Source organism: Cynoglossus semilaevis, chromosome 8 (assembly GCF_000523025.1).
Source record: "Cynoglossus semilaevis isolate Cse_v1.0 chromosome 8, Cse_v1.0, whole genome shotgun sequence".
NCBI lineage: Eukaryota > Metazoa > Chordata > Actinopteri > Pleuronectiformes > Cynoglossidae > Cynoglossus > Cynoglossus semilaevis.
Genome location: NC_024314.1, coordinates 22728709 through 22747502, shown reverse-complemented (window position 1 = coordinate 22747502; position 18794 = coordinate 22728709). Strand labels below are relative to the sequence as shown.

The 18794-nt window shown below is 39.7% G+C and overlaps 1 protein-coding gene across 1 annotated transcript in view; it reads right to left on the bottom strand.

Annotated features, from left to right (window-relative positions):
* cacna1c (calcium channel, voltage-dependent, L type, alpha 1C subunit) overlaps positions 1-18794 on the bottom strand; it is a 173587-nt gene that overhangs the window by 23591 nt on the left and 131202 nt on the right. Inside the window, 21 exon segments of the mRNA XM_025057260.1 lie at positions 345-455; positions 545-703; positions 1503-1704; positions 1743-1889; positions 1984-2036; positions 2157-2264; positions 2442-2529; positions 5215-5321; positions 6079-6138; positions 6732-6861; positions 6975-7107; positions 7191-7260; positions 7733-7859; positions 8107-8212; positions 8893-9013; positions 9099-9300; positions 9913-10064; positions 10153-10226; positions 10330-10490; positions 12068-12094; positions 15141-15231. Of these exon segments, the coding sequence (XP_024913028.1) occupies positions 345-455; positions 545-703; positions 1503-1704; positions 1743-1889; positions 1984-2036; positions 2157-2264; positions 2442-2529; positions 5215-5321; positions 6079-6138; positions 6732-6861; positions 6975-7107; positions 7191-7260; positions 7733-7859; positions 8107-8212; positions 8893-9013; positions 9099-9300; positions 9913-10064; positions 10153-10226; positions 10330-10490; positions 12068-12094; positions 15141-15231 (2429 nt within the window).

The window sequence follows — 18794 nt, the reverse complement described above, 5'->3', positions numbered from 1 at the left end:
ATAATAATAAAAGAACTGAATAAAAAAACCCAATGTTTTCACTGTTGACTGCATTCAAGGGCTTTTCGCTTCCTGTGCAGCAACAAAGGGAATCGGTTCCATCTGTTACTGTTTAAAATGATGATGCACCAGGAAATTCAACAACTGGACCGTACATAGCAACAACAGCCGGGTAACGAGGGAGCAGTGGGATTAAACAGCACATCAAGTCAGATCGTACTGATTATCATCTGATGCTCGGGGAGTAAACCAGACAGTCATCCGCACTCATGTCGTTCAATCGTTTTAACAGCCTGCCCAGTGCGTACAACACACACCTGTGGTGCTTTTAAAAATGGACCTACCCTTGGTTTGAAGGCAATCAGTTTGAGGATCATCTCCACAGTGAAGAGTCCAGTGAAGAGCATGTTGAGGATGTTCATGGCGTCGTTGAAATTTTTTGTCTGTCCATGATGCTGCATGACAAAAAAAAAAAAAAATCAATTAAATAAAATGTTGAGTAAAGGGAGATTTCTGCTTGTTTTTGTGGATGTTTCCTGCTCACCTGCATGGCCAGACAGATGGTGTTGAGGAGGATGAGCGTGAACATCAGATACTCAAAGTAGGTGGAGTTGACCACGTACCACACCTTGTACTGGTATGGGTTTTTGGGGATGTAGCGACGCAATGGACGAGCCTTTAGAGCGTATTCCACACACTGACGCTGTGTGACGCACATACAGGGGAAAACAAAAACACACTCTTCTTGGTGATATGGGTTTTTTCAAACATTATTATATCATATTTCAAATGATCATGTGATATCTGCTTCTCCAAAAACGCCTTTTCCTCCTCTCACACTCTCTCTTCCTCAGACACACACGCTCTCTCTCACCACATCTCCTCACCTCCCATTTCCATAACTGCCAACTCCTTCATAACACATGAACAGACCGTTATGAACGATAAACAAGTCTCAAATCTCGCTAGATGGCAGCATTGCAGCTCATTTTATTGATCTATATTGATAATCAGGGGGTTGTATGCAGCAACTCTTACAGTGGTCTGTACAGATATAATAATTAAATATTACCAGAGGAAAGACCACCACTGCCCCGCTATAACTGTATCGGTTCATATCGGAATCTGAAATTAAGTGTTTGGACAATATGGGCATATTGGCTATCAGCAAAAGATGTGTCTATATTTCATAAGCACAGCATCTATACAGTAGCTGCTTAACTGCATGGAGATTAAAATATATTATATGATATTATATTATATTAATAACAGCAGTCTCGAACTAGCAGCAAATTTGTTTACCTATGATGCCTTCACTGTCCTAGAAAAAAGTAAGTTCTGAGGGAGCCCAGCTGCGAACCTATACTTGAAAGCGTAGCGGCTTATTGACAGACGAGTTGAATGAGTTAACTGCCCTGTGTCAACCTTCAGATCTGGCCGAACACCCGGTCGGACTCTCGTCTTCAAACTCACGTCCAGACATATGTTCATCTAACGTTTACCTGGTTCTTGTCCAGCTCACAGTTCTTATACTCTTGCTCTCCTTGCTCCTGGAACGTGACGATGACGAAACCAACGAAGATGTTCATCATGAAGAAGGCGATGATGATGATGTAGATGATGAAGAAGATGGAGATGACCACGCGGTAGTTGTAAATGGGACCCACGTCCTCAGCGTGGGAGTCTATGGCTCTGTACAATAACCTNTTTTAGTACGAGGCCAACATCCAATCACAGCTCACCCTGGCCAGCCCTCAAACGTCGACACAGCAAACAGAGCCATCATGCCCTGCAGCACGTTGTCAAAGTTGAATTCACTGTTCTCCCAGTGTCTTTGAGCTCTCGCAGGCTTCCCCACGTCTCCGTCCTTATACATGATGTAGGAACCCCTGCAGAACCGAGTCGTCAGACGCGCACAAACAGCATATTTATGTATTTGTCTTTTTTATCCCTCCTGTTAGTGCAAGAATAAAGAAATCCAACCTGCACTCAACTTCAGTCTGTTTAGAGCTGTCAGTGCAGATGAAGAATTTGCCCTAGTGGTTAAAAAAAAAAAAAGAGGCAGAGCTTCAGGTTAGTAATTTAAAAAAAGTTGTTGATATTATTTAATGTTTTATTTTTTTATTTTCAGACAACTCTCCTTTTTCTAAACCTACCTTAAATAGTTGCACGCCGATGCATGCAAACATGAACTGGAGCAACGTGGTGACGACTACGATGTTGCCGATGGTTCTGATGGCCACAAAGACGCACTGCACCACGTGCTGGAGAAAACAGCAGAGAGACCGGTGAGTATGTCTTTGAGGACTGAGAATGGTCTTCAGAAAAACACTTCGTATACTTCCCACTCTGGGTCTGGATATTTGGTTTTGCTTTGATAACTTTTGATAACATCTCTGGAGCTTGACGTTCAAATTGCCTTCTCGCCCCGGCGTACTGACCTTTAGCCCTTTGGCTCTGTTGATAGCCCTCAGTGGTCTGAGCACTCGCAGGACTCGCAGGATTTTCACCACGTTAATGGCACTGGACCTGCAAGACACAACAAGTTATAATACAGAAGTGGAAACATCTGATTTATCAAATGCTGCAGATGTAAAGATAGATACTTTACAACAATCTAAAAATGTAGTATAGAGTTTTAAATAGTTTGAATGTCAAAACACAGGTTGAGAATCTATATAAAAAATAGTCAACAAATATTTGCTTTTTCTTACATATATTTGCTCAATATGACAACTAGTGTAGTATATATTTGTGTATAAACCCTATGGTCAAGAACATAAGCTATAAAATATTATTCTCTATATATTAGGTGGTCAAAATGACAAGGAAATCAAATTAAAATCAGAAATTCCACAGCCATTAACCCTGGCATATTGAAAATTTGAGTTTTGACTAATTGCATGTTCCATAATATAATGGAGCCTAATGCATTTATGTGGAAATCAGGTTTTGTGCAGTGAAAGCAGTCGAAACATTTCCATCAGTCAGAAAATGAGCTTGTCATCACGGGTCACTTTCAGAACTTTGCAGAGAGATTCTGTAACTTCTCTGGAGTAAAACGTTCAAATTGTCAGAACAGGACGACAACACAGAAACTGCCAGTAATCAGCCACAACTCATTTCCCTGCGGCTGATTGTGGCGAACAGCAACACATATGACACGGGGACAAACACGCACAAGTACGACACAAAGACGCCAACAAGAGCTCCACAGGCAAACAGACGAGAAGGAGTGTGTCAGTTCAATCCAGAGGTCAAACAGTGCGTCCTTCAGAAACAACAAAAATAATGACAGAATAATATCCATCAAATGAATACTGTGACATTTTGGATTGGAGATTTAGACCAAAGAGACACCTTAACTTGTTACTTTCTTAACACAAGAATTAAATTAGTGTTTTTTTGGTGGTAGAAAAAAACACCTGCAAAATCCCCTTCTCAAAATGCCAGGAGAAGAATATTCAAAATGTCATTGTATTCATTCACACCAGTGTCTTTTCAGTCGGCAAAGAACAAGATTAACAGGGAGAGACATTACTCAGTGTGAGGAAAAGACCCGTAGTACAAATATTTTAAACAGGAAGGTACAGTTTAAATGTCTGTTAAAGGCAGTTCAAGTGGAGCAGGATGTTATCAGTCGCAGTCAAATCCAAGAGGATGACGGTGTGAATCTTACGAACGGAACAGTTACTTTATGTTAAAAAAACCCCGAAAAACTAAAAATTAAAATTTTCAGCTTCCGTACACTGTTCGAGTAAAGAAAATGTATTTAATTTTAACTGTTGATTTAAAAAAAAAAAAATTCAGGAGGCAGTGGAACACAGAAGAAAACCTGTTTCTACTGAACAACAACAAACAGGCGCAGATGCTAAGTCACATCTTTAATTACATTAGTTTTTTTTTTACTTAAACTACCTTTATGATTACTAAGTACTTATTTATTTAATTATTTTAGTTTTAAAATGTTCTTGTTGTAGAACAAACTTTTTTTACACAGTTCTACTGCAGAGGCAGTCCAGTGGAGATCAGATTCTAACGCTAGCTGCTAGCTACATTTTAGCAGCCGTTTCTACACATTGCTTTTTCACACAGAGATTTCCTTAATCTTTTTCCAAAATTAGCACAGCTGTCATTACACCTGGTTAGCCATTAGTGCATGTTTGTTAACAGATTGATAATTTATTTCCTGCTAGAAAAACACTCCTGAAAAGTTTAGCAACTTTTGATCCAAGACGCTGCTTCTGTGTGATATTATTTAAACATATCAAAAAATAATAACACACTTACATTAGAGAGTAAAAAAAGAGTTGCTATCGTGCTAAAGAACGCGTCATCGCAGTGGATTTTGCCTGCGAATGATTCCGCTCACTCACTCCTTTAACAAACAGAAACCACTTTAGCATTCAATTGTCATTTCTATAACCCCGGAGAGTTGAGTTCTTCCAATAATATGAGCGTGGGGCCTGACCTGCTGCCAAATGCATGACAAAGACCTGACTGCACGCCTTTAATTACACCAGAACTGTGAGAGCAGAATAAGAAGATCTGGAATGTTTGACCACGGAAACTGCATCACACTGGTCCAGTATTTCTGTGCAGTAACACAACTGTAATAATCAGTACACTTTCAACGGTTTAAGGTGAAAGAGTTCTTATGTTCCAACAAAGACTCTCCGAGATGACAGAAACAACTAAATAAAAGTGTTACACATGTAAAGTTACAGGGCTGTTAAAGGGGGGAGGGAGAGGGGGTGAGAGGGGGGTTTATTAATGTAGTCTAATGTGGACTTACGTCGTGAGGTCTAGGCTATTGAGCATTAGAGACAGAGAGTGTGGTATAGCATATTAAACTTGAGACACATCTGAGCATTAGAAGGAGTTATCTGCTACAGGAGGCAAAATACATTTTAATAAACAGCACCGAGAGAGAGAATGAGGGAGAGAGGGAGAGAGAGAGAGAGAGAGAGAGAAAGAAAGGATTGGGAGAAATGAGGTGTGAAGTTATTAGACAGCAGAGGATGAAGTGTGAAGAATGGGCAAATTTAGGAAAAAGGAAAAACATTTTTTCCCACTTATCCACTTTACACATTGACTTATGTTTTTTTTTTATGCAGCAGCCACTACTGTTACTACAGTATGTTTCAATGAACTCGATGGGGGAAAAAAAAAAAAAAACACAACAAAACAAGACTAGAAAACATGAAGACTCACTGTATTCCAGAGGAGATGAGGGACACACTGACCACCACCAGGTCCAGAATGTTGAAATAGTTTCTACAGAATGAACCTTTGTGCAGGAAGGCTCCATAGGCTGTCATCTGTACACACCACAGGTACGGAGATTATGGATTAGAAAACATAAAGGACCAAAGGCTCAGGACTGGTTTCAGATGCAGCAAAGTACAAGAGAGATTTTATTTTGAAACAAAAAAAAAAAAAGCTTTTTCCCAGGCTGAAGTTTGGACCTCATGAAGCTACTCAGTAAAAAGTTTAGATCGACATCAGATGTGTCAAAGTCTGGCTTAGGGGCCAAACTACATACTTGATTCCAAGGTCGACCACCAGGGGTCCATGACACTAAATGAATTTTTTTTTTTTTTGCCGTAGTTAATTTTTTTACTGTTGTCGTTGTCAAACTTTAGACAGCTTTTCTGTTTATCATTTATCTAACATCCATTTATGTTTTCCCTGCATTATTTTCATTTCAATCATTTTCAGCAAATTTCCTTTGAGGTGACTATTAGTTGTTGCATTAGTTGTTGTTTTTTTTTAAAAAAATCAGCTTTAAATGTTGCAAATTATTAATGCTTCGATGACACTTTGATGACATGAGGGCAACTTTTAGTCATCTTTGATCTTACCCAGGCCATTTCTGGACTAACTCTTACTGTTTAATTTTATCTTGCAAAACAAAAGAGGAGATAAATCATGTCATGAAAAAACACTTGTAACGCACTAAATAAATACATAAATGTCACTTCTTTGGCCCATTATTATTATTATTATTATTATTATTATTATTATTATATGGACTTGTATCTTCAGTGTATACAGTGAAATACTGTGAAGTACTACCTTGAGAATGATCTCGATGGTGAAGAGTCCAGTGAAGACGTGGTCTGCATAGCCCAAGATCTAAAAAGCACAACAGAGACCGTGACTCTGTCAGCCATTTGCAACAAAGAAAAAAGCAAAATCTGGATTTTTTTTTTTAAAACTCAGTCACTCAGGTCATGGTGAGCTGCGTTCATGATCCCACATAAATACTGGGACATTGTGGCCAAAAGGCTAATGGATCCGTATTAGACTGAAACAGACGATGACAACAGAAAATAATGTGTAAATCCTGAATAATTTGTCATTAAGGTTTAATATGAAGGTTAATTGAGTGGACCAGTGATATACAGCAGAGTGCAGTAGAGCTGTGGAGAATACAATACAAAAAAGAGAGAGAGAGAGAGAGAGAGAGAGAGAGAGAGAGAGAGAGAGAGAGAGAGAGAGAGAGAGAAGTAGTAGAAAAGAACACAGACAGTTACTCCACTCACTGTGTTTTCATTACAGGACACTTGACAACTACAGCCCCCAACTCAGTAACAGCCATAAGAAGTGAGGAAAATCGATATGTTGTATAAAATATAGTGATGTTCCATCAGTGTGTAAAACTGCAGTGCAGATACTGGAGGTTTTATGGCCGACCATGGCTGACTTTTACAGACATCACGGCTCACCTGGTTCCTGGAGGAGTCGTACTTGACCGGGTCCTCCGCTGCCAGACTGATGCTGCTGAGCAGGATGAAGAAGAGGATGAGGTTGGTGAAGATGTTGTGGTTGACGATCTTATGGCACAAAACCCTGAATCTGAAGGGAAAAGAGAGAAAGAGAAAAAAAGAGCGAGTTGTTCCAGTTTCTCTCCTTGGAAATGATGGTTTTCAGTGCATGTGTAAAGTGGCAGGTTTGAAGTTCCCTCTCACTTGTTGGTGTGGCTGAAGACGAAGAACGCTCGGGCCTCGGGCATTGGAATAGCTTTTTCTTTAAGGTGAATGTCCGAGAGCGGCCGTGGCCTCGGGCCCACGGGCATCTTTGGCCCATCATCGTCATCGTCTCCTGAAGGACAGAAATGAACAATTTTAGAATTGATGATGAGACAAGGTTCTTTTTAGCATTTCTCTCCACGGTCTTGGTTTTACTTATGTAATCGTTGGCAGGATACGGATTCTTTTCCTCGCTCTCATCTGCACAGTAGTCATCCATGTTGATCTGAAATGGATAAGAGTCGTCTTTAATCTTGAAGGCCTTGATATAACAGAGACTGAGTAACATCATAGCACCATCAGTTGAGGCACAATATACATTATACACTTTTATTGTGAATTTTAGAAATTTTGGAAAACCTTTTTGGCAAATTGTTTTTGAATCTTTGAGAAGACGTTTTTTTAAATTTCAGTTACATTCAGTTAAACCCTTATATTTATCTGACTGAAACATTGACAAACATTGCTTTTGTTAGATAAGTATATATTATAAAGTTGTTCAAAATTCAATGTCATCAATTGTTTTGTTTGTAAGCCTCCGTGCAGCAGAAACCACAATAAAGTGTCATAAAAGCAAAAATAATTTCTCCAAAAGAAACAGAAGCATAGAGAGAAATTTCTCTGTTATTTGTTATTATTATTTCGTAAAAGAATAACCTTGAAACAATAAATTGTAGACCACTGTGCGGTGTCTGTACCTTGGTGTTGGTGTTGGTCTCTCCGTCTGAGGTGATGGACTTCAGCTCGATTTTCTCCTTCTTCTCCTCCTCCAGAGGAGGCTTCTCGTTTTGTTGACGCTTGTCTGGACTGGCGAGCCTGCAGAACGACCAAAAAACAAAGCAAAACAAACCATGTATCATTACTGTTTGCTGTTGGAGGATCTGTGAATCAACACGACAGTGACAAGGAAATAAGTGCAGAGGTCTCCACTGCACTATTATCCCCAGCTCCCAGATCAACACCACACAGAAAACATTTAAAGATTTGTGACACTGAGGGGAAACATCAAGACTTTTCAGAAGCACTTAAACCCCCACTCCCTCCCCACACTCCCTCCCCTTCCCCCACAAAGTCTTCTCCCATCAGTTTCTCATTCACTTTCTTTCTTTCTTACGTCAAACTCTCAGCATCTGCCAGATTGTCCACAGCGATGGCCAAGAAGACGTTTAGTAGGATATCTGTTCAGAGTGTTGGAGTTAAGGAGGTGGCCGACCGTCACGTCGTCGGGGCTGCTGGTTGTAAACAAAAATGATCAACCTGTGCCACTGACCGTCCCACTGACCGTCTCACTGACCGTCTCAATGACCGTCTCACTGACCGTCTCACTGCATCTCTGACCGTCTCACTGACCGTCTCACTGCAGTTCAATCTCTGACACTATTCATTTTCAAAGGCAAAAATTAGGGATGTGCGATATTAACTTTTTGCTGACATCTGATATCGTCCAAACACTTAATTTCCGATACAGACTCGGAGTGCCATAAAAATCCATAAATTAGCCGCATCATTGTTTAAGCCTCAGGGTTCAAAGCGTGTGAAAAAAGTATAGAGTCCGGCTTAGAGTCCGGAAATGCCGGTATCGCCACAAACCATTGAGTATGAGATTAATTAAATGAGCTGCAATGCTGCCATCTAGTGACTTGCACTTGAATATACAGCTGTTTATCCCCAAAACTACGTTTAGGACACATCATTTGGTGAAACCCAGGCACTGAGTTATTGGGTTTTCATTATCGGAGGAAAAAACAATATTACACAATGTACACAATGTACCATTATGGGACTTAAAATCACTTTTCTTTTTCAAATCAACATTATTACAATGTCTGTGTCACCATCTCCTGTTAGAATAGGATACAGTTTCCGCAGATGAAGAGGATGATGAAGTAGATGCACACCAACATGCCAGGAAAAGACGGACCGCCGTACGCCATGATGCCATCGTACATCACGGAGTTCCAATCCTCTCCTGTTAGGATCTACAGTATGACACAGACTTGTCTCATCGTGTTCCCAGGACGGATTAAAAACAAAGCAGTGGGACGATGTTGACATCCTCATTACCTGAAACACGGTGAGCAGAGACTGAGGGAAGTTGTCGAACGTGCTGCGTCTGGTCTCGTCAAAGTTAAATTTCCCTCCAAAGAGCTGCATGCCAAGGAGGGAGAAGATGATGATGAAGAGGAAGAGCAGGAGCAACAGGGAAGCGATGGAGCGGACGGAGTTGAGCAGAGAAGCCACCAGGTTGGACAGAGAGTTCCAGTATCTGTGGAGAAGAGTTTAAAGGTTCTTAAAGAATTTCTGAAAATCTCAAGTAGAATTTGATTCTGTTCAGACTCGGTCTTTTTTTTTACTCTATATCCTCTGGTTTTTGATCTAGTGTCCTTGCTAGCATTATTTTTTTCTCTCTCCCTCCCCCAAGACATCTTATCTTTTCTCAACCACCACAGCTGGCTTGTTTTTGAATTTTGTGGAGCTTTTAAAACTTAAAAAAACCTGTTAAACTTAAAAAAATAAAGCCGGTACCACAGACCGGTAGTTTTACCTCGGTCGTTGAAGGAATATTACAGGAAAATGGATCGGTACATTTTTAAAATAAAACATCTTTTATACTTTATTCTATTTATAGAGTCTGAAAGATATATTATTTTGAAAAATAATTGGAATACATTTGGATAAATAAAGTAAATGGAAATGAGCTGGCTTAGAACCAACTGACCCGCGGACCAGTACTGGTCCACGGACCAGGGCTTGGGGACCCCTGCTGTAACTGCCCACTAGATATTATTAGTTGTTATTGTTCTACTGTTACTGTTATTTGACTTCATGGATTTCATATTAACTACTACTTAGCTACATTAGCGCTGCCAGTGCTAACCTGGTTATTTTGAATATCCGCAGCAGGCGCACGCAACGTAACACAGAGATGCCCAGAGGAGACATGATCTTGGTTTCCACCAGAATGGTCTCCAGGATTCCTCCACACACTACGAAGCTGTCAAATCTGTTAAAGAGCGAAACAAAGTACGCCTGCGGAGAGGAAGCAGAACGATGAGAAGGACAAAGTAGTTCCTGTGTGACACTTTTGTCAAACTACAGTGACTTCTGTGCTTCCTACCTGCAGGCCCAGACTGTACATCTTTAGCAGCATCTCGCCGGTGAAGAGTGCAAGCAACACCTTGTTAGCTATGTCTACCGAAGAGGGAAAAGATGTTGTCAAAAAATTGCAAGTCAAGGCAAAACATTGGTCCTGGCAGAGGAGGTTTTCTCTGGGGCTGAACGCTCACATACACACCTTGCACATCAGTTAACCACTGAGCCTGCATGTGGTGTTCAGAGGCGATGGTGAGGGTGTTGAGGAAAACTAGGAAGATAACCAGCCAATAGAAAACTTGAGATTTGACGGCTGCTCGGCACTTTCTTCTGCACAGCCTGTTCCACCTCCGAGAGTAGCGGCTACGAGGGAAGAAGGTGAAATTGAAAGGGGAATGTAGAAAGGAATGCAGATGTAAGGCAGAAAAAAAAATGAAGAGAGAGAGCCAGGATGAAAGGAGAGAAAAGGAGTAAAAGTGAGGGAGAAAGTGGAGAAAAAAAACACAGAGTGTATTAGTGTTGTCTGCAGATTAGTCGTGACATCATTCCTCCATCTGTGGACGTCTGTTGTCTGAGCGTCGGAGCTGTAGAACAGGGTTAGTCATCCTCAAAGACCAAGGCGAGATGTGGAGACTCGTCGTTTAAATAAAACTGTTAGATATTCCTCCTTATAGAAAATGTCGGTGTGCTAGACCGAGGCCACGAGTGAGGTGTGAAAATGGCAACATGTAATTACACCAACTTGTTCCAAATTACCTTAAAAGTTAATGAGGAGGTAATAATTTGTTAATAGCAGCTTTGGCTTTCAAGCAAAGTGGATGGAACCATCCGGTGTCACTCACTGAACCCTGCTTTCAATAGGCCCTTAATGTACTTATTATTATAATTAAATGAACTAAATAAACCTTAAGCCATGACATCTACCATCTCTCCACCAGTAGGGCGGCGCTGGTGAACACTGCGTGAAGGTTACGGAAATGGAAAGATTCCAGTTTGAGCCTCACGTCTGTTTGCGCGACAGATGTTTAGTTGGAGTCAGTGATGGCAGACGGCGACCTCTGCCACGATGAACACACTGGATGTTACATGAAGCACAACAACAACAACACACCAGCGCACATGCATTCTAACAGTAGAGCATGTTTAATATTTGTCCATATTAAACAGTTATAAAATATCTAGTCGTATTAAAGTAAGTAAAACTACGTTTGGGATTAGTGTGGGATGAATAAAATTCAACCCTAATCAATCGAATCTAATCTAAACACAAAGTAGAGTATACAAGAATTATATATTTATATATAGTATTTGTTTCTGCCCTCTACTTGTATTTTTCCTTTTAAAGTAAAATAGATGAACTAATTTTGGACGCCAGCTGCCATTAAGATCAAAAAAGGTAATTGCATTTTGTTTGATTTCAGGCCACAGTGGCTTTAATTCTCTAACAAAATCCTTGTTTTTGCACAACACAATTAAAGGTTGAAGAAGAGACAAAGGTGGATTTATAAAGGTTTCAAAAAAAAAAAATTTTTTTATTAGGTTTTTTTATGTTGCATTTATAGTCCTTGGAATTGAGTACTAGTTACGGTTATTGGAAATAAATACAAATAAAAATAATTTTGGTTATTTATATTTTGGAATTGAGTACTAGTTACGGAAATAAATAAAAATAAAAATAATTTTGGTTATTTATATATTTATATATATAAACAGCATTTCTGCATATTTATTTTTCACATTTCAAATCACGACTTCATATTAATTAAATAAAATATCTTCCTGATCATGAAGCAGTAATAACTTGATCATTTTTGTTTATTTTCCTAGTTTTCACTCCTGTCTTTGGGACTGCACACAAATACACACTATTGACCGCACGAATGACACACAAGTGGAGACAGTGGAGCAGATGAAGACTATGGTAAACAACATGTACTAACCTGAACTTGGATTTGGAGATCCTATTTCTGGAACACAAAGAACAAAATGGATTATACACACACACACGTAACACACGTATAGACACAGGAACACAACATGAAACGGGTGGTTGGAGGATCATCAGGGTGCCTTATCAAACATGTCACCTGATCAGCGCAGCCCTGTGTCTGCAGAATGTACTGCACTTTTCAGATGAGAACAGCTTATAAACATCTGCAGGTCTGAAATCTGAGGTGAAAAGGAAGAGCTGAACGGTGTGATGTTTGTATCCGTATATTGAACCAACTGGCCGAACGCTAACGTTCGCACAAACAGCACAGTGGCAGTTAGTCTAGAGAATAACGCTGTGAGTTTGGAGTTGGTTCAAAAACAACCTGGGTGTGAAAAAACCCCCAGAATTGTTTAAAAATCTGTGGACGGTTCACCACTGCAACAGAAGAAGGTACGAACCTGAAGAAGTGAGGACGAGGAAATGTGGAAGTCATTTTTTAGATAAGAGAGGAAAGGAGAGGAGCAAGGAGGGGAGATGGAGAAGAAAGAAAGGAGAGGATGAGGGGGAGAGAAGAGATTAGTGAGAAGTAAGAGGAAAGAAGATAAGATGAGAGAGAGGGTAGGAAAGGAGGGATGACAAGGGAAGAGAGCTGAGAAGGGCATGGGAGAAGAAAGGAGGGAAGGGGAGAGGAGGGGGGGGGGTTTCTTTTGTCTAATATTTTTAACCTTACACAGCAAATCCCAAATTCTCTTTGGGCTAACACAGTAGTATTTTGTATCAGTTTCTCGTTTGTTGAAGTTCCTACAGTTTAATAACCTTTAGTCAGACTTTAATTTAACTAGTCATTTTGTTAACTAATCTTTGTGTCATTTAATTTGAGACGTTTCAATTTAAACACTTGAAATGTTTTGTAGAAATACAAAATTGAAGTAAACAAAATTATACTTCAATAAAAGTGATCATTACCGACCACACTACATATTTTAATATATATAAAAAGTTAAAATAATAAGCACTTTAAATGTCACTGACTGTGTAGCAGATCCTCAGCTCACAGGCTGTAGACGATCTACCTTCACTGAAGGTTTGACTTCAACTAAACCCGATGAATACTACGATATAAATGTTTGGTGTGTACTGATTTGATCTGTTCAAGCCAATGAACTGAGTGACGGACCTGAGCAGAGACATGATAGTGATAACTGACTGGCTGCGCACAGAGGCCGGGAGTTAAAAAAGAACAGTAACATCTCAATCTTATCTGCGTAATACGGAGAGCGAGGAAATGCCCCGAGACAAACTGCTGGTAAAGTCCCAGAGGAACGATGAAGGATTGGATTTGTATTTGTAGTTTAAGGCGAGCTTTGTTGTTTTATCAGGCCCTGGATACTCTAATGTAAACGGAGTGGTCTCCGTGTGATCACTGATAAGTTGGAATGTCCTTTATTTGGACTTGTGTAGGTCTGAGGGTTACAGAACAAACGAAGCACACAACAAAAGACGGAAAAAAGAAAAAGGAACAGGCGGACGGTGAGAGCACAGAAAAACATCAGTGTGTCATCGACGTACGTGCCTACTGGCTCTTAGCTTAATTCCACTCTAAATTGAAATGCCTCATTCTTCAACTGTTCATGTTCTGTTCGTTTTTTTTTTTTTTTTGATATTTTCAAAGTGAGGGCGAGGCTTGTATGTGGGTGTTTGTCTTTGTGTGCGTTTCTGTGTGCTGATGTGAGCCTGGACGGAGTCACGGTGCCTTCTGTGCCCAGTGTCTGAGAAAGAGAGAGGATTAAACGCATGCACTTGTTGGATTAAAGGAGAAAAAGGAACAAAAAGAGAGAGGAGTGAGAGAGGGGGTGAGTCAGCTGCTCACAGACTCCCACAGAGGAGGGAGAGAAACCAAATAAAGCTTCAACCTTTCTTTTTAATGTGACATGACCAAACGTCGACCTTGTCCTGGTCGTACTAATGTCACGTCCAGAGACGTTTGGAACCTTGGTGAAAACTACAAAAGTTTGATGATTCACTCCCGCATTAGTCAGAGTGAAGGCTGCAACACACTCTAGACTAGGTAGAAAAAAGTCTGAAAAGTCAGAAATGTAACATCATGGCAGTGGTTTTCAAACCTTTTCTGCAGCGCCCCCTATGTAGACAGCACTATTGTCAATCAATTTCACAAATACTGCTTTAAAACGCCACTCAATTAGCAAACATAAAGGAGAGATTGGATTATTAATTTGACCTGCTGATCCTTGCCCTCCAATAATTCCATGACCCTTAGGGATTTGTTGAAGAAAAGTTGCAACATTAAAAAGCTTTAAAGTTAAAAAACACAATGTAAAAATTAATTTAATTTTTTTTAATTAAAAAAGAAATCTAAGGCCAATATCTCTAAACACTGGGCTGCAGGTAAATATTAAGTGCTGGTTTCATTCAATGTTGAGATTGTTGCACTGAAGCGACTCTGGAGCGACTTGTATGTGTGTTTTTCATTATGCATTTTTTGGCTGGTGTGACTTATACTCCAGAGCGACTTATAGTCCACAAAATACAGTAATTTTGTTTTATTGATTATCATTGTAAAATTATTGTTTTTTTTCTTTTTAAATAACTTGAGTCTCTTTTACCCTAACCCTTTTAAGCTGCTTTTCAGTATCAAATAATATTTATTTAAAGGTTTTTACAACAGGTTTACCAACTTCTCTGGAAGTCCAACGTTTGTATCATTTTTTTCATATCGCCATCTTTTAATGGTCTCGCTAATAGTTATTCTCCTAAGATCGTATCCTTAGAAAAACCCGTGTCTTCTCAGTAAATGTTAGACGGCAGACCACAGTCATGGTTCTCCATCTTCTCCGATCGCAGTGAGAACATTAGCTTGGCGACATTATGGAGACTGAGGTCTGATTTAGAGCCATTAGAGAAGCTCGTGTAGACACTCAAACATTAGGGTCTAGCACATGGAAGACATGGTAAAGGATTGATTGGAAATGATGGCGAAGAGCTGAGAAATAGAAAGACTTAGTGAGTCTGGGTGTGTCTGTAAGAAAGGGGAATAAAAAGAGACAGAGAGAGGTACTTACGCCAGCCGGGTGCAGCAGGTCTCACCCTCCACATCAGCCCCTGGGGCGTTGTCTGTGTTGACTGATTCATTCTCACTGGCTGGCATGCTCACTGAGCGGCAGAAAGCAGCAGAGGCAGAAGTGACAAGTGCAGGGGGAATGAAGAAGAGAAGAGACAAGGATGAATTATCAAAAGACAAAAATGTGCTGCACTTTACACACACAGTACTTTTTCAGCTTTTGAGTTGCTGGCTCTAAACCTGAGCTTTCCAAAACATTTGTTTAACATGAAGCCGAAAGTGAAATTTTGATAACTCAGATGTCATAGTGGTGCTAAATGATTCTCTCATCCAGTACAGTAACCAACTACTGAAAAACAAGACGGTGTTTTTTAATATAGCCAAAGGGTTACAAAACAAAACAAAACGTTTTTCATTTCAAATACTCAAAATATCCCTACAAATACTTTGAAACATGAACCCCTTTTGATTGTTTTTTAGTCACTGTGACCCGACGAGAAACACAGTTAAGTGACTGCCTATGTAATAATACTAAGTTGATGCTGCTTTTTAACAATGACAACAAGCTAACCACTGACAGACAATATAATAATAATGTTAGCATGAACTGAAACCTTTTTGAAGGGCTTTACTTACAAACTGAAAAATAACTTGGTGATCATTGGTCACTGACTCTAACAACCTGTATCTAAGTGGTAGGAGGATCAGATTTATTAGGCCAAGCAAAGCAAAGTACGGATATATTGTATAGGAACTTTGAAATCCTCATTCTCTGCCAACAATAAGAAGCCTAACTTTAAAATAAATTGAGTCCATAAAATTAAAATTATACATATAAAATAAAACACCGTGTTCTCATGTAATGAAAACAACAAGTCTTACATTTTGGAGAATGTACAATTATAAATACACCGGGGACATTATTTAATATTCCTGCCAAAAGAAATGTAATATGAAATCATTCCACCCGTGTTTTACACTGTGGACCTTTAAAAACGCTGTTGGAACGTATTTACAAGTTGGCATTGTTCATACACACACACACACACACTCTCTTACACACACACACTTTTAATCAATAAAACTGCTCCCAAACTTTCCACCATTGATCTGAGCTAATTACACACTAAGCTGCAATATTTACTGATGAGGGATTCTGGGATACGACCTCTGCAGCAGCCTGTAGGATGGATTTCACATTTTAAAGCTGAGGCCTTTGTTTATTTAATTTCTTTTTTACAACATTTTAAAGCATGAAGTGATTTAATGAAAAACAAAACACAATGCAAATCAAATGTCTTTGTTTCAGGCAGCACTAGAAAAAACAAACCAAACCCTACTGGCTTTCCCTCAGTCTTTTATCCTTCAATCAAACTGTAACAGCTCACATACGGGTCAATGCAGAAATCGGGAGATTGACTTCTTACTCTTACTCTTATTTCACGGTTAAGTGAACGCGTGGGAACGCCAGCTACAGGGAGATGTCAACATCTGTCTCCTGGTTAACATTGTGTTACAGTATGTAATGAAAAAAATGAAAATTTACAGGGGAAATAATGTGAAAGAGGCTCTAGAAATGACAGGAGTGATGAAATAAAATAATAAAATAATCAGGAATAGGAAGAAAGAAGAATGTGTTTATAGATATCAGGACACAGAGGCCGGGAATGTCGGGATGAGCGGCTGAGAGGCGGAGGCAGAGTGCTACACTGCTTTTTATTGCTTCTGTCAGTCTATCCCTGCCTGTGGGACTGAGCTGTTCTCCACCCGCTGCCTCACTTGTTGTTACACCTGCTGGGGTTCAGTCAGAGTCAGACGCACCACATATACTCTGTATTTATATATAGTTTTCAGGGGGATGAAATAACATGCTATTGTGGATGCTCTTAATGATAATAATTTAAGCTTTGTTTTTTTTTAGTTTAAAGGGGAACATCGTAAATGTGGTGATATGTTTACAGTATTTTCCGGACTATAAGTCACACTTTTTCCCATCCTTTAGCTGAGTTTTTTTTTTACTATGCATTTTTGGCTGGTGCGACTTGTAGTCCAGAAAATATGAAATAAATCTATGTATTTCTCACAGTCAATTTTCATTGATTTTAACCTGAAAAGGTTGGGATATTCACTGGAATATAACTATATTAATGGATGGATTGGTGGCAGTAGAGTTCAGGACGCTCTCCTTCAACATTTAGACCTCCGCTGTGAACAAGTGTTTGCTTCCATCCACACGTGCCACCTGCTGCTACAGTACGTAGTTAAAAAAGCTCTCCCAGACCCTGTGGTCTCTCCTGAGGCTGGAGCCCAGCTAATATAAAACCCCAGCCTGGTGGCTTCTCCTCAATGGAGCTCTGAACTAGTTTAACATCTATTGTTAGAAAAAAAAAAAGAAAAAAGAAAAACCAAGACCAGAGACATGGGAGATGAAGGGAAAGCAAAGATAAGAAAAAGAAGAAGGGGCAGAAAAGGATGCTGGGAATGAGAAAGACAGATAAAGGTCACACCACAGAGAAAAAAAAAAGAAAAAAAAAGCTAAAGGATAATTGTGATGTTTTAAACAAGAATTCTATCTCTAAGAAGAACCAGCCTCTATGTTGATACATAGGCGAGATTTAATGGAGTCGTCTTGGGTAAACGTGTTTTGAAGTCACGTATTAATCATTTAAAAGATGAAATCTATTTAGAACATTCTAGAACTCATTTCTTATCATAGCATGGCTACTAGAAATGGGGAGGACTGGGGTGTCAGGAAGGAGGCAGAGAAAACAACAAGGGGACAACGGTGACATCACAAACACTGCAAATAAATATTTGTTGTTGTCGTTGTGTACAGAAGAATTCAGCTTCAGTGTTTTTTTGTGATGACGTTGTTCACTTGTTGTTGGTTTTCAACAGTCACGTCAGGCAGGAAGGAGCTTTGTTTTTTTTTTTTTTTACCCAAGGATCTGCAGTAGAAAGGAACAAAGTGGCTTCCACTCAAATCAGTTACTGTCAGCTGCTGACGCAAAAAGCAACGTAGCTATAATTTGGTGGTTAGTTTTTATTTTTTTTCTGCTCAATTAAAAAGGTAACAATGATGGATGCTGAGGACGTTGAGAGGCAGCCACCGTCCACTACAGTTTTAAAGCCCCCGTGGGGAAACGGGGAAGTGGACAAATAAAGAGGAAAGAAGGAAAAGAGGCTGCAGTCTGGTTTCACATCGACAAGAATTCCAGTACATCTAAAAGGAGGATTGGACCATGCAGACGCACACGCCTTACGAATTAAAGCCACATTTTTCTTCACAGTTCCATGTAGAGGCTCTAAACGAAGGCTCTCACCTGAAGGGACAGAGAGCACGACTCAGCATGACACACACAGACAGGGACACACACAGACACTGTGAACACACACGTGAATTTACATCATCTTACACAACCTGACATAAATAAAAAATAATTCAACGCCCCAACCCCTCACACACGTACACACTTTTTTTCTTTAACAGCCCTTAACATTCCGTAGCTCATTTCATTGCCGTCAGACATGCAAAACGACTGTTAGTGGTGAGAAAACACCTTTTAAATCATCCTTAAAACATCATTTTCAATCTTCTTTTCTTTTCTTTTTCCAGATGTCTGAACAATAATCATGTCATGATGCATGGTGTGAT